Raw genomic sequence first — 13,885 nt, 5'->3', positions numbered from 1 at the left:
GTGCAGAGCACAATGGATTTCTAGTCCATCGCCTTCACCACTCGGCCACCTCGTCTGCTGAAGCCATAGGGTCTCTTACTGCTCCAGAGCCTTTCTTATCCATTCTGAGATTTCTTGTTCATTTCCCAAAGGATGTCATGAATGCTAGGTCACAAAAAAAGAGGAAGGATTCAAATGATCTATTGGAAAGGTCCAAACAAGTGCTTACCCAAGTATATTTCACCCTGCAGTTAGGAGGAAAGCAGTAACAGAGATTGAGCAATGGACCCACACTGGGCTACACCACACCCCAGCAACCTCCCTCTTTCTTTGTCTTTGTTTCATCTGGGTCTAATGCTGGCAACTTCTCCCTCTGATTGTGTAGCACTGGAATGCAAATCTCATGAAAGGATGGTTCCATTTTGGAATTTAATCCTAATATTTTGTCACTGCTATAGCTTTTTTCGTTTTTAGTAATTATTTTTCCCAACCATTAGTGAAAGGTAGACAAGAAATCAATGAACAAAGTTGAAACAAGGACTTTATTTATATCACTTCTGGGTAGGGTTGCTTGATCTGAAACCTAGAAATTTGGGAAATGCAAATACATATCCTTTTCAAATATTCCTAATTGCATTCGTCATATGTTTTTCCTGTCGTGTACACCTACGAAGGTGTTTTGAGGAAGTGGATTCTCTTTTTGAAGGGAGCACATGTGCTATAAATTTAAGCTGGTGGGCCAAGAAGAAATAAAGGAAGAGGCAGTGGAGTCAGGGGAGACCTTGTAGGGCTTGTCTCCCATCCCTACACTGGGACAGGGAAGAGGAGACAAGCACACCTCCATTATGTGCACTGTTTGGGCCCCAACAGCTGAAAGTTCTACAGCAAATGCAAGCCTAACAGCAGCCATTTTTCAGTTCAGCCCCCTCCCCTTGTTCACATGCACACACTATGTTTTCAGAATGGATGCATTCACCTCAGTTTCCTTCAAGCAGTACGTGAGGCACGCCTGTTGCTCAAGCAATCCAGAAACCTCCACACACTCCCGCTACAACCAATACAAATGCAATGATATTATCCCCCTGTGCAGACATTGCTCTTGCAACTATACAGATAGTATTTGCTCTGCTGGCATTGCAAACATGCTTTCCTGCAGTGCAGGCAGGGCTAGGGCCAGGATGTAGCACAGTGTGTACTGCAGGAGATATTACATATACAGACCTAAGCCCAAAATCAGTGCAAGTGCAACCATGCTTGTAACTGACCGCCTCTCGTTTTTCCTTCCAACATTGTCCTCTAATAATTACACCAGCTCTGCTACAACTGAACTTTACGAAAAGTCTCATCTTTTTAAATGCATCACAGGCTAACACAAAACATGCGCTAACATGTTTTTGACCTTGCTATGCTCATTTTTAAATATTTACTATCCATTTAAGTTATTATTACATTAGTAGCCCACCTTTCCTCCAATGATGTCAAGGTTGTGTAAATGGTTCTCCCCCTTCCTATTTTATCCTTACAAATTAGGTAGTTTCTCATTAAATTGCAAACAAAATTGAATTCTCCCTCATCCCTATTTGGGGCTTCAAAAATCATCCTGTTGCCCTAAAACCTGGAGATGTACAGATTTCTCTATTTCGAAACACAGAATGCTTCCCTGCTTACCCAGTGTTTCCATAATTCTTTACAGTTACAAGTTATCAGAATCAACCCTACTTGAAGCTATTGAAATAATCTTGGGGTTTTGAAATTGGAAGAGGGATAATTCTTGTGCAAATATTGGCAAGGCACTTCACTTTTGCTTCCCGAGGATTTCCTCTTCACTAAATCAAGTTTGCTTCCTACCAGCTCAACACTTTGTTAACAAACACATAAACTCATCCCAACTATTTCTCCAGTTATCCCTGGTGCCTGAACCTCCTCATTTTCTCTGTTTGTGTCTATTTAGGTCTCCCTACTTCCACAACTCCTCTCTGACTACAAGAGCCAACATGCAGAGCATAGCCTCTTCCTCCATTTTATTAACTTTCTTGTGTAACTGCAATTCCCAGGAGACAAAGCACAGGTGTTTCCGAAGGCTCACAAAGCACCCTGGGGATTGTAGTTCCAGAGCCCGGGAGTGCACCTTTAATAGTAGTTGAAAAGACTACCATTCCCAACTCCACTGCCTCCAAATCCTCAAACCAGAAACATTTCATTGTTTCATTTTTGAGTTGTATGATCTTCTGCTAACATCCCTGCTTTTAGCTTCCCAATGGATCAGCCCATATAATAGAGAGCTTCTGGCAACCCTACGGCCAACTTAGATGAGCAGGATACAAATCATTTTTCATCTTCTATTTTCTGTTTGTCTTTCACTCCAGCGGCCACAACAGCAAAAAACAACTCTGGGAAGAACGTGCGAATGTAAACAGCTGCCTTTGCAATGGGATTTGCCATGAACACTTCTTGCTTCTTCCTGCTCACTGTCCGGAGAATTTCATCCGCTACCTCCACAGGGTGGACACCATTGGCCAGTTTTCTGAAAAAGACTGAAAGAGGGAAACAATGTTTCTCTGCAAGTGGCAAGATGAGACACACTGACCCTGCTGTGAAATTTTTTACCTATTATTTTAGATCAGGGCCAGCACATCCTGTAAGCATCTGGTAGGTGGGCTCAGAAATGATTTCCTAGATGCAGACCACAAACCATCTCATACCACTGTCACATCAGAGTTAGAGGATACAGAATGCTTAAACCAGTGGATTGTTTCAAGAGGTGGCAAAAAGATATATCTAGATTTGTCTGGCAGGGCAAAAAGCCCAGAATAAAATTTAAGATACTAACTGATGCAAAAGAAAGAGGGGGGTTTGCCCTGCCGGACTTAAAGTTGTATTATGAATCAGCGGCTTTCTGCTGGCTGAAAAGTTGGCTGCTCCTTGAAAACACAGACATTTTGGATTTGGAAGGGTTCAATAACAGATTTGGCTGGCACGCATATATATGGTATGACAAGGTTAAAATTCATCAAGGTTTCAAAAACCATATTGTTAGGAAAGCATTATACAATGTTTGGATTAGGTACAAAGATTTGTTGGAAAACAAAACCCCCAGGTGGTTGTCACCAATGGAAGCTAAGGAAGTGAAAAAACTTAATATGGAACCCAAATGGCCAAAATATTGGGAAATTATAGAACATGAGGAGGGAAAAGTGAAATTGCAGAGCTATGAGAAATTGAAGTTAAAAGTAAGAGATTGGCTTCATTACTATCAGATAAATGAAGTTTTCAAATTGGACAGGAAAATTGGCTTCCAGGTGGAGAGGTCAAAATTAGAAACAGAGCTATTGGAACCCAATACTAAGAATCTGTCAAGAATGTATAACCTGCTGTTGAAATGGAATACACAGGATGAGACGGTTAAATCAGCTATGATTAAATGGGCACAAGACATTGGTCATAACATTATGTTTGCTGACTGGGAACAGTTATGGACCACCGGTATAAAGTTCACGGCATGTAATGCCTTAAGAGAGAACATTATGAAAATGATATATAGGTGGTACATGACCCCAGTCAAGCTGGCAAAAATTTACCATACGCCCAATAACAAATGTTGGAAATGTAAGGAAACTGAAGGTACCTTTTACCACCTTTGGTGGATGTGCCCTAGGATTAAGGTCTTCTGGGAAATGATTTATAATGAAATGAAAAAGGTGCTTAAATGCACTTTCGTGAAGAAACCAGAAGCTTTCCTCCTGGGCATGATAGGTCAATTGGTGTCAAGGAAAGATAGGACGTTTTTTATGTATGCTACAACAGCAGCAAGAGTACTCTTAGCTAAGTATTGGAAGACACAAGAACTACCCACACTGGAAGAATGGCAGACCAAGGTGATCGACTACATGGGACTGGCGGAGATGACTGGCAGAATCCGTGACCAAGGGAAAGAGACGGTGGAAGAAGATTGGAAGAAATTTAAAGTTTATCTTAAGAATTGTTGTAAAATTAATGAATGTTAAAATGTCTTGGGTAATGCAAAATAGAATTGCAGTGACAAACAATTGGATATGAGAAAAAAGATTTAAAGATTTAAAGAAAGTGCTATAAGAAATTGAAATTAGGGGTTGCTGGAATGATTTAAAACAGGGATGCAAAAAGGGGAGGTATGGGGAAGTCGCTGAAAGAAGGTTTAAGGAAAGAAAGATCAAGAAATTATACGTGTTTATATGTTTGTTTGTTTATGTATTCTGTTGTTTTGTCTTTTAATATGTGTTGAAAAACCAATAAAAAATTTATATATAAAAAAAACAGAATGCTTAAACCAGTTCAAGACTCCTACTGGAATAATACTCCTCCTCCTCAATCTCTTGCTGTTCCTAGAAAGCGAGCGTTTAAAAAATGTTGACAGCAAGAAGATGCATGCCTCAGTCCCCTTTGTTGAAATGTTGATATATATGTATTCCCCTAAATTTGTCTAAACTCCCTCCATGCCCCATTTCACCCACTACTAGTATGCAATTCATACTGCGTCTCATTTCAGGTTCCCACCACACTGGCCTGCTCCACTCTTCTCTTCTTCCACCTTTTATTCCGGCTCCCCCATCCCCACCCCAGCTTTGGTTAATCTTACATTTCCACACAGAGGCTTCCCAGTTGCTAGCCTGTGGTTGAACATGGGATGCACGTATGAAACTTGGAGTCACGGTACTGACACAAACACCAAATTCCTGCAGTTCTGCCCTCAGACAATCAAAGAAGCCCAGAGCAGCATGCTTGGAAGCAGCATCTAGGAGGAAAAAAAGAGATGACCTCATATACTAAACAAATAAACCCTTCTCCCCACAGTATATTATCCTCTCAGTTCTAATATACAGAAATTTGGGTTCCTAGAAACCCAATTCCTGATCATTTTAGCACCAAACAATAGCACAGATCCAGTTACACAGTGAGCCTTTTATTTTAAATGTTGGCTTTTCAACTCTTCCAGAAACCCAAAGAAGAAGCAAATTGTGTTGACTGAAAGGACAGGTTTTGCTGAAATACTCAAGAGTTGTCATTGGGCTTATGGGTGGGATCCTCACGTCAGTTTCTTACTTCTGAAAAACATGGAGAAATGGAATGGCACCTGACAGATTTGACACCTGCTTTTTCTCAATGGGTTAAAAACTCTTGGGGTTAGTGGTCAGCTGGAAGCCCGATAGTAACATATTTAACAGTCCATGCAATAAGAATTGAAATCCCTGTTCATCAGTTAATTGAACTGATGTGTGGTCAGTGAGCAATTTGCACAGTGCTGGGCTGAATGGAGAGCTTGAAACTTCTCTTAAAATTGCCCCTTTCTGTTCATCAGATCAATTATCTGATGAGCAAAGAGTGGGTAATTTGATTCTTCATCATGGTACTGGGCTGGACAGAGAGCTTGAAATATCTCTGTCTAGATGAGGATTAAAACTGTTCAGTCTCTGATGGTGTTCTGAACTTATTCCTCCCCCATGAACAGTGCTGCTGCCGCCACCAGAAAATTAGGTTGGGAACTGATGGGCCACTTGGAAAGGCTCAGCTTGCTGCATCAGGCCCGCAGGGCAGTGCTTCAGCACCGTTGCAACAAATGGTTATTTTCTCAATCTGTAAACTTACAGGCTCCACGAAAAGGCACTCCTACTTTCCCCTGGATGTTATTGACTAGCACAACTTGCCCAGTTCTTCTGGAGATCATGTTGGGAATAAGGGCTGCAAGGGTGAAAAGATGGCAGAAAATGAATGATTTTAGAGACATGCAGTTGCCAGGGCAGTGATCCTTATCTAAACACATCTCCAACATTTCTTTTCCTTGCCTGTGTAATAGTTAAGGCTATATGAATCGGTGAAAAACAAGTTCAAAGAACGGTATCCCAACACCATGAACAGTTCCTACTATTGGCAGCCAATATTGAAAGAGAAAATTCCTATTCCCAATCTCCTAAGAAAATAAACTCTTAAACTGCACAACTAAGGCGTAGCCACCTAGTTCCCATGCCCTACTGTGCGGGTAGCCAACATGGTGCCCGCCCAGTATTGTTGGACTCCAGATCCCATTAGCATTGGCTGAGTACAATGGGAACTGTAGTCAACATCATCATTCCACAAGTGAGCCCATATATGAAGAACAAGTAGTCACCAACATCAAACTCAGATGTCATTGTGCTCTGCATCAGTTTCTGCTAGTTGAAGGTTGCCATGCAACCTTACTCATCTATTGGGATGATCATGTTAGCTGCAATTGTGTCTATACAGTGGGTAGCGGACAGCTTAGTATGAATGGGTACAGGAAATATTAAGCATTTCAGTGGGAGATAAATACATGTGCATGAATGGGATAATATGTGCTTACATTTGGTCAGATCATGTCCAAGAGTACTAGTGGGAGTCATTAGACATTAAAGTTATATTGCACTACAGATATCATTAGCTTCCCCCAGGGAATCTTGGAAATGGTAGTGTTGCAAAGAGGCTACAGCTCTTGAACAGATAATATTCCACAGTATCATTAAGTTCCTAGATTCTTTGAAGGCAGCACAAAACTGATGCAAGTTTGTAATGTGGAGATGCCATGAGTGTGATCAGCCTCTCCAAGAAGAGAAATGCTTCCAAAGTGTGCCCCACCTGCCCCACCTCTAAAGGGAAATACAAAGGTCGTAAGGGGGCACAGTTCCAAATACCTTTGGTGAGCGTTATAGGCCCAAAATAGTTGGCATCCATAACCTTTTTGTCAATTTCCAGTGATATGTTCTGCACTGTTCCCTTCACCTTTGTGCTAGCATTGTTGATAAGTATATCCACACATCCATAGCAATCCAGGATTTCTTTAGCTACATCTTGGATGCAGTTTACATCAGACAGATCGAGTAGGACAAGCTTTGGTGTAAATGTCTGAAAAGAAGCAAAGGATTGTTACTTCCCTTTCTTGAAGGGCATTTTTAAAATATAGAAATATGGGACAACTTCCATAACTTCTATAAACTTCACAGATCGTTTAGGGAAACAGATAGCAGCATCCAGTTGGATATCCTCATATACAACAGAAGAACAGAATGAATATAATTAGTAGCAATTTATTCAAAGTGAAGCTTTATCCAGTTCAGAGGTTGTTGGTATTGCTACTGACTGATTGTCCAGTAGCCACTTTGTATATCCACCTGAGCTGATACCCAGAGATGATTGGGATTGCTTGTATGGTCAAAATGGGCCCATTTCAGAAGACAGTGGGGGAGAACATATGTACACTGTTGTCATAGAAAACTTGTTTTCAGTTGCAATTTGATAGTCATACCAAACATTGCTTAACCCTCTGCTCCATAATGTATAGTACATCAACATGCTTCAACCACCAAGCATTCAACTGAAGCTAACCCTTTTCTAGTCACACCTTTGATCTCATGCATGCTTTCTGCTTATGGCACACTGTATGTCCTGGAAGGTAATAAGCTCTATTTAAATCTATTTGTTTACATATGGGTTTTATTTGGGGGACGGGGTAGGCTCGCTGCTACCTTCAGTGTGGTGGGTTTGCCTTGTTGACCTTAATACCTCTTCTTCTCATCTACAAGTCTTCAATAATTAGATTCTTAATGGGAATTACATGTGCCATCTCAAAGTGAGCTAGATCCCTCAACTTCCTGTTAGGTGTAGGCAGAGAACTTCCTGCTAGGTGTAGCCAATTTTGCTGCACAATTGCTTTTACAGAAGCTAATCCATCGCCTGAGATCATTGCTTCACCCTGGCCCTGCATAGTAGACAGCAAAGCCTAATTCAAAAGTAGTGAGAAAAAGGTACAAGCTTATATCTTCTGTTTCTCTTGTTTCATAGGGAAAAATACTGCTGTCGTTACACAGTCCCTTACAGGATACTTACTGCTCTAGGATCAGCCACACTGTTTAAAGCATCATAGAGAGCTTCTAACTTGTCCAGGTGTTTACCACACAGAACTAGCCTTGCTCCACCTGTGTGAAATACTCGTGAGCATTCTGAAAGATAAACCAGTGAATAATGCAGGTTAGATGATGATGAAGATGATGATAATTTTATTATTTATACCCTGGCCACCTGGCTGGGTTTCCCCAGTCACTCTGGGTGGCTTAATGCAGGCATAGGCAAACTCAGCCCTCCAGATGTTTTGGGACTACAACTTCCATCATCCCTGACCACTGGTCCTATTAGCTAGGGATGATGGGAGTTGTAGCCCCAAAACATCTGTCGGGCCAAGTTTGCCTATGCCTGGCTTAAAGCATATATAAAGCATGTACCCGTATTCTTGTTAGTTTGAAATAAACAAGGGGGAGATGTTCTCTTAACACTGCAGCACATACATACACAAGGCATTGGTTATATTTTAAATAGTGGGTCTTCAGAGAGTTGAGAAATTGCACCATGTATATTGTCTGAAACCCATAAACTGTGCAAACAAATAAATGCACCCAAGTTTTCTTATAGAAACGAACTGGTCAGCCAGTGCAGTCTCACCAGTTGTGAAGTTGTTCTGAAGATGTAAGAACATCATGATGTTTCAGTTAGCAAACCCTCCACCTCCCACTGCAGTGGAAGCTGTTAATGTCAGACAGAAATGGACACGCTGGGTGCATGCTATGGAACAAACTGTCAGGTGAGAGAACTCACCTATGCACCATCTTAAACAGGGATCGAGAAGCTGTGGCCTTCCAGATAGAGCTGAGCCTCCCCCGCTAACATGGCTAATGGTCGGAGATGATGGGAGTTAAGAGTCCAGACTCCAGCAACATCTTTGTGAACTTCCCCAAGTGCATCTGCCAAATGGTGCATATGAGCCCCTGATAATTTCTCAACTGACATATCCTATTTCCACAGCCTGGCAGGCAGCAGAGCAACAAGCTGATCAGAGAACCCCATGCAGCTGAAAGGGATCACTTTCCAGCCCTTCTTTTGCTATGAGCCCATCCGTTAACTGGACGGCTGCTGCGGTGGCTGCCTGCTCAAGGCTTTAGCGCCCCAAAGCCTGTAAGCAATTTCACTTCAAGAGAGCCTTCTGCATGCCTTCTTACTGGTCTCAAACCTTAAAGCTCAGCACTGGTGCATAACTTATGGATTATAGAAATAATCTATTTATACTGCCCTGCTGCCACCTGATAGTTACTGTATGTGCAATTAGATCTCACTGCAACAGCACAGCCACCCGGCTATAAATAGACACATTTATTTCATCTAAGACTTAGTGTTTGTAGGAAAGCAGCTTTTCAACTAATTCTGGATCCACCTGACTGTCATTCTTCCTAGCCCACATTTCTCTAGTATTATGATGAGAATGCTATGTGGACATTGATTCTCTAAATAAATACAGTGCAGCTGCTTTTATTGCTAATTCATTTTGGTGTATATAAAGCCATCAACTAGGATTCCAGAAGTCGGCACCAAAAGCAAACCTAAGTTTTGCAAGGAAGAAAGACCCAGTTTCTGTTGCAGAACCAATTAGGCAAAAGGGGTGGTGGTGGTTAATTTACCTATCAATACCTATAATTTGTTTATGCACTTTTTTGCCCTGCTCCACACCACAAGGGTTAGTAGAATGCAAACAATAACAATATTAGCTATCTTACTTAGCTTTACTAAATTGGTTCAATTGCAACATATTGATTTCTGAAGAATTTTGAATTTGTTTCAGGTCAGGGTGCAGTTGAGGGGAAAGAATGCAAAGGCCACAGGGTACTCCGTTACTAAGACAACAGAAAATTTATCAGGCAGTTTAGGAAAGAATGGGAAAGAATGTGGACACAGGTGGATCATAGAATAATAGAATCGTAGAATTGTAGAGTTGGAAGGTACCCTAAGAGTCATCTAGTCCAACAATGCAGGAATCTCAGCTAAAGCATCCATGATGGGAATGAACTGGGCCATTTGAAGGATTCCCTCCATTAATATCACCACTGAGAGGTTCCGTTCTGTTCAAATACACATAGATTTTATGTCTCTTGCAGTGCTGAAGCCCTGACTCTTGTCCAATTGGTTTCTGAGCCAATTGCTCGCCATATTTTCAAGTTTTCATGGACAACCACAAGGTCTAGAAATTATGTTTCTTTTTAATGGCAGCTGGATTCTTTAAGATTCTGAATGTTCCTCAAGGTGCACGTGCCAGAGAACTGGATGGCACAATGCAATCACAGCAACCCAGATTTCTATTAGAGAGAGAGAGTGTGTGTGTGTCACACAACAGGCTATTAGTCATTTGCTGCACCTGCTTACCCTTGCCCACACCGGAGAGAGCATCCGTGATCACTACAACTTTGCTCCGCACGGCAGATTTTGACATCAGATGAGTAACTGTCCGATAAATATATACAATCCCGCTGATTCCAACCACCAGCAGTGGGAGAATTAGCACAGCTAGGACACCCATCTTCACCTGGCAGAAAGGAGAACAAATTTAGGCAACGGAAGAGATTGTCAATATCTTTTACAGCAAACATGACCAAAGGTCCCCCTCCATTAACAAAATGCAATCAAGCAGAACCTGCAGCATGTAAGGTGTTCCCAGCCATTATTTGAATTATATTATTATTTATTCAGCATCTATCAATGCACAGAGAGATTTATCAAAGTATACACAAAGCAATTTTCTGCTTTTAAATAACGCCACACAAAGCAATTTTGAATTGCAAAATCAAACATAATATGACAAAACCCATTAAGAATTGTTAGGGGGGTTCATTTCTTTACTGACTGTTAGATATTATGGACAGATTTGTGGGCAGTGCTGTTCCACACCAATGTTTGCAACAGTCAATTCTATTTCCCTGATGCAAGAAGAAAAAGAAGAAGGGGGGGGGGATGAATTGTGACATATTTCTTATTGAAAGGAAAGAGACTAAAGCAAAGCTTCTGAAGAAATAGTGCCGATTTAACATCCAACAGAAGTTCTGTAATAAAGACAACAACTTACTTGGAATTGCAAGCCGTCAACAAGTTGATAAGGTGGTATCTCCCGCCAGCTGGTTTATACTTGAAGTTTAATTAAACTCATAGGCATTTTTGGAAAGGAAAAAGCACTCCATCCGCCGAAGCCTTTTGCCTTGAGCAAAGGCAGCTATGTATAGAGCTCAGCTGCATGACAGAGTTTTAAAAAGTAAATATAGTATCCCTGGCCCCAGCCACATACCTGACCTATTTAGTTTCACAGGGCTTCAAAGTCCTTCTACAGCCTGCAAGAGTGGACAAACCCAGTGATAAAGAGACATTGCTCATTTCTTTATTTTTATGGGGAAATGTAGGTAACAGCTCACTTTGCTCCGAAAAGGCTCTAGATGTTACAAGACTGAATTAATCTGTTTCTTTTTTTTCAATGTGCAACGACTTCTGCAATCACTAAGAGAGCAACCCTTGCAGCTCTGCTGAGAAGTCTCAATAAATTGAACATGATTCTCTGATAAGTGTGGATACAGGATTGCAGCCTTAGAGATGGAAATCCAGTCTAAATGGTTAATAGCATTTCTATATGTGATAAGATTGTTTCTTTTAAAAATACTGGTATGGTTTCAGTTACAATTTACCAGCTACTGTGCATGTGCTTTATTCTTATATGCAGGGCTTTTTTCTAGAATTTTTGGTGTGTGTGTGTGCTTTGAATGCACTTTAAAGCATGGTTACCAGATGCCCCCATTTCCCAGGGACAGTCCCCAGATTTCCACATCTGTCCCCGGACAAAATCCGTCCCTAGAATGTCCCTGGATTTCATTTAATGTCCCCGGGTTTATATTTTAAGTGTTGTAGATTTATTAGTAGGGAATGAATGTTGCGTGATTGGTTCAACGGCACAAGACACATCATATGGGGACTTTCGGTGAGGCAAAAAGGCAGCGAGCAGCTCTTGAAGCCAGACAGAGCCAACTGCACTACCAGGCTGGCTCTGGGCTGCTGAGACTGCCACTGCCACTTCCACTGCCACTGCCGAGGGGGAACCGGGGATGCCCAGCATGTCAAATGGGGGAATTGCTGACCCCCCCAACCCAAATCGAGCCAGGAGCGAGAGCACCTGGCAACCCGGCCGACTACCCAGTGGTGTTCCGGGGCCAGGAAAACCCTGGAGTTGATGCAGGGATAAGGAGGAGAGGAGAAGGAGAAGGAAGAGAGAGAAAAAGGAAGGAGAAAAAAGAGGGGAGCCCCGACCTTGCCGCACTGCCGCTGAGGAGGAGAGATAGGAGAGCACTGGGAGAGCAAGGACACGTGGCCGAGCCTAGGCCTGACCTGAGCCCACTCCATGGTGGCTAGCGCTCCAAGAGAGCAGGCCGGTGCCCAGAGTAAGGCCGCACGACAGAGGAGGCCACAGAAGAGAAGATATTACTTCTTACCTTTTTAAATATATATATATATATATATATATATATATATATATATATAACCTTTTTTAAATAACCTTTCTCTCTCTCTCTCTCTCTTTTTAAAAAGTGTCCCCGGATTCTTTGAAAAAAATCTGGTAACCTTACTTTAAAGGTCTGGTGTGCGTGCAGCCTTAGAAGAATCTTTAAAATCAATGACACTTGAGCATCTGCCTTTTGTATTGTTAAGGATGAGCCAGATAAAGGGTGGGGGAGAGAGAGATTACTTGTCATTTCTGTTACTTCCATGCTTTGCTTCCAGGGACTGCGTAACACATTATATGTGAGACTGTCATTGAAGATCATTCAAAACCTTCAACTAATTCAGCAGCCAGGTTGCTAAAAGGGAACCATCACAACAAATGCACATCACCAGTCCTGAAACAGCTTTCAGTTTGTTCCTGGAGTAGTTACCTATGGTTGATGCCTGGAGGGAAGATCACCCAGAAAACCCATATGCACTGCCCAGAGTTCCATTACGGAAGAAAGACAGGATAGAAATTTACTACAATAAATTCTTAGAACTTCTTAGAACCTGCCCAAGGAACCTCACCTTCAGAGACTAGGATGGTAACAACTGAGGAAAGGGCTTTTTTCTGGGGTGGACACCATCCTTGTAACACCCTCCCCAGATATGCCTCTTTGGCACCTGCACTATTATCATCTAGGTTCCAGGTGAAAACTATTTTTATGTGCATTAGTGACAGCATGGTGCTGCGGCTTGTCTTGCTGTTTTGAGTGGCAGGGTTGGCAACTGATTCTATGTGTTTGGCTCATTAAACTTTTCCCCATTTGTTTGTTACTTAATTGATTTGCTTTAAATTGCTTATTTCCGTGGTTGCAAGTGGTCTGCAAGCAAACAGTCCCACCATTTGTGTGCATCAACATGAAAGGAGGTTAAGACAAAACAGTGGAGTGGAACCCTTCTCCAGAAGTCATGCGGAATGATTTCATCAGGGAAACTGTCAGACGCCAGCAGCAGTCTCTCTTTCCCACTATATACATCTCTAGGAAATGGGAATAGCCCACATTAGTTCTGCACATGTTTCCATAAGCACCTGCACCACAGTCCCAACGTCCATATAAACCAATCAGACTTTCCTGTTAAAAAACAGGAAAGTTCAAAACAGAAAGTTCAAAACAGATGCAAATCCCTCTTCAGCTTTTGTTGCCTCCAGCAGGACAAAAATCAGAAGTTGTTTGTGTCTATGGCTCCCAAGAGATGTGTCAGCCCTTCCATTCACTGGGCTTTGGGACCTCCTGCCTAGCACCTTAGCTTTTAACAGGCTCCGCCTGACATTGGGAGACTCCCTGCTCCATGGAAGCCTTTGCCACTCCATTCGCTTTTAACGCATGGCAGATTAAACTTCTTTGACAGGAAAATCATTTGGTTTCAGCAAGGCAGTGCACCCAGAAGGTGACAAAACAGCAGGTAAACAACAGTTATTTTTGTTTATGGAGGACACCCTTTGCTCTGTTAATGTTCCACCTTTCATTCTGTATATACCGGTTATGCTGGTAATATTCGAAAAATAAGGGATGCC

The 13,885-nt window shown here is 42.0% G+C and overlaps 1 protein-coding gene across 2 annotated transcripts; it reads right to left on the bottom strand.

Annotated features, from left to right (window-relative positions):
• Nucleotides 1-503: 503 nt before the first annotated feature.
• DHRS7C (dehydrogenase/reductase 7C) lies at nt 504-11,075 on the bottom strand. Of its 2 annotated transcripts, none has more exons than XR_014544298.1 (7): nt 10,910-11,075; nt 10,213-10,372; nt 7,855-7,967; nt 6,663-6,873; nt 5,602-5,694; nt 4,281-4,750; nt 504-2,714 (listed from the first exon to the last, which is right to left on the bottom strand). XR_014544298.1 is itself a non-coding variant. In XM_083597955.1 (7 exons), the coding sequence occupies exons 2-7, from the start codon at nt 10,364-10,366 to the stop codon at nt 2,305-2,307; spliced, it is 936 nt and encodes a 311-aa protein (XP_083454081.1). In that variant the 5' UTR covers nt 10,367-10,372; nt 10,910-11,072; the 3' UTR covers nt 504-2,304. The 2 variants fall into 2 exon arrangements, 1 of the variants encoding a protein (XP_083454081.1); XM_083597955.1 differs by having other exon boundaries at nt 504-2,513; nt 4,595-4,750; nt 10,910-11,072.
• Nucleotides 11,076-13,885: the final 2,810 nt, after the last annotated feature.

Source organism: Podarcis filfolensis, assembly GCF_964270895.1.
Source record: "Podarcis filfolensis genome assembly, chromosome: 2".
NCBI classification, from domain to species: Eukaryota; Metazoa; Chordata; class Lepidosauria; order Squamata; family Lacertidae; genus Podarcis; species Podarcis filfolensis.
The sequence above is the reverse complement of the archived record's forward strand: the minus strand, read 5'-3'. Positions and strand labels throughout refer to the sequence as shown.

Bases quoted from the DNA above. Each gene is read 5' to 3' on its own strand.
- DHRS7C (XM_083597955.1), bottom strand. From the start codon at position 10,366: ATGGGTGTCCTAGCTGTGCTAATTCTCCCACTGCTGGTGGTTGGAATC. The intron at 7,968-10,212 runs GTAAGCAGGTGC...TTTATCTTTCAG, and splicing joins TCTCTCCGGTGTGGGCAAGG to AATGCTCACGAGTATTTCAC. The intron at 2,514-4,594 runs GTAAGATTAACC...TCCCTCTTTCAG, and splicing joins GGAAGCCTCTGTGTGGAAAT to TCTTTTTCAGAAAACTGGCC.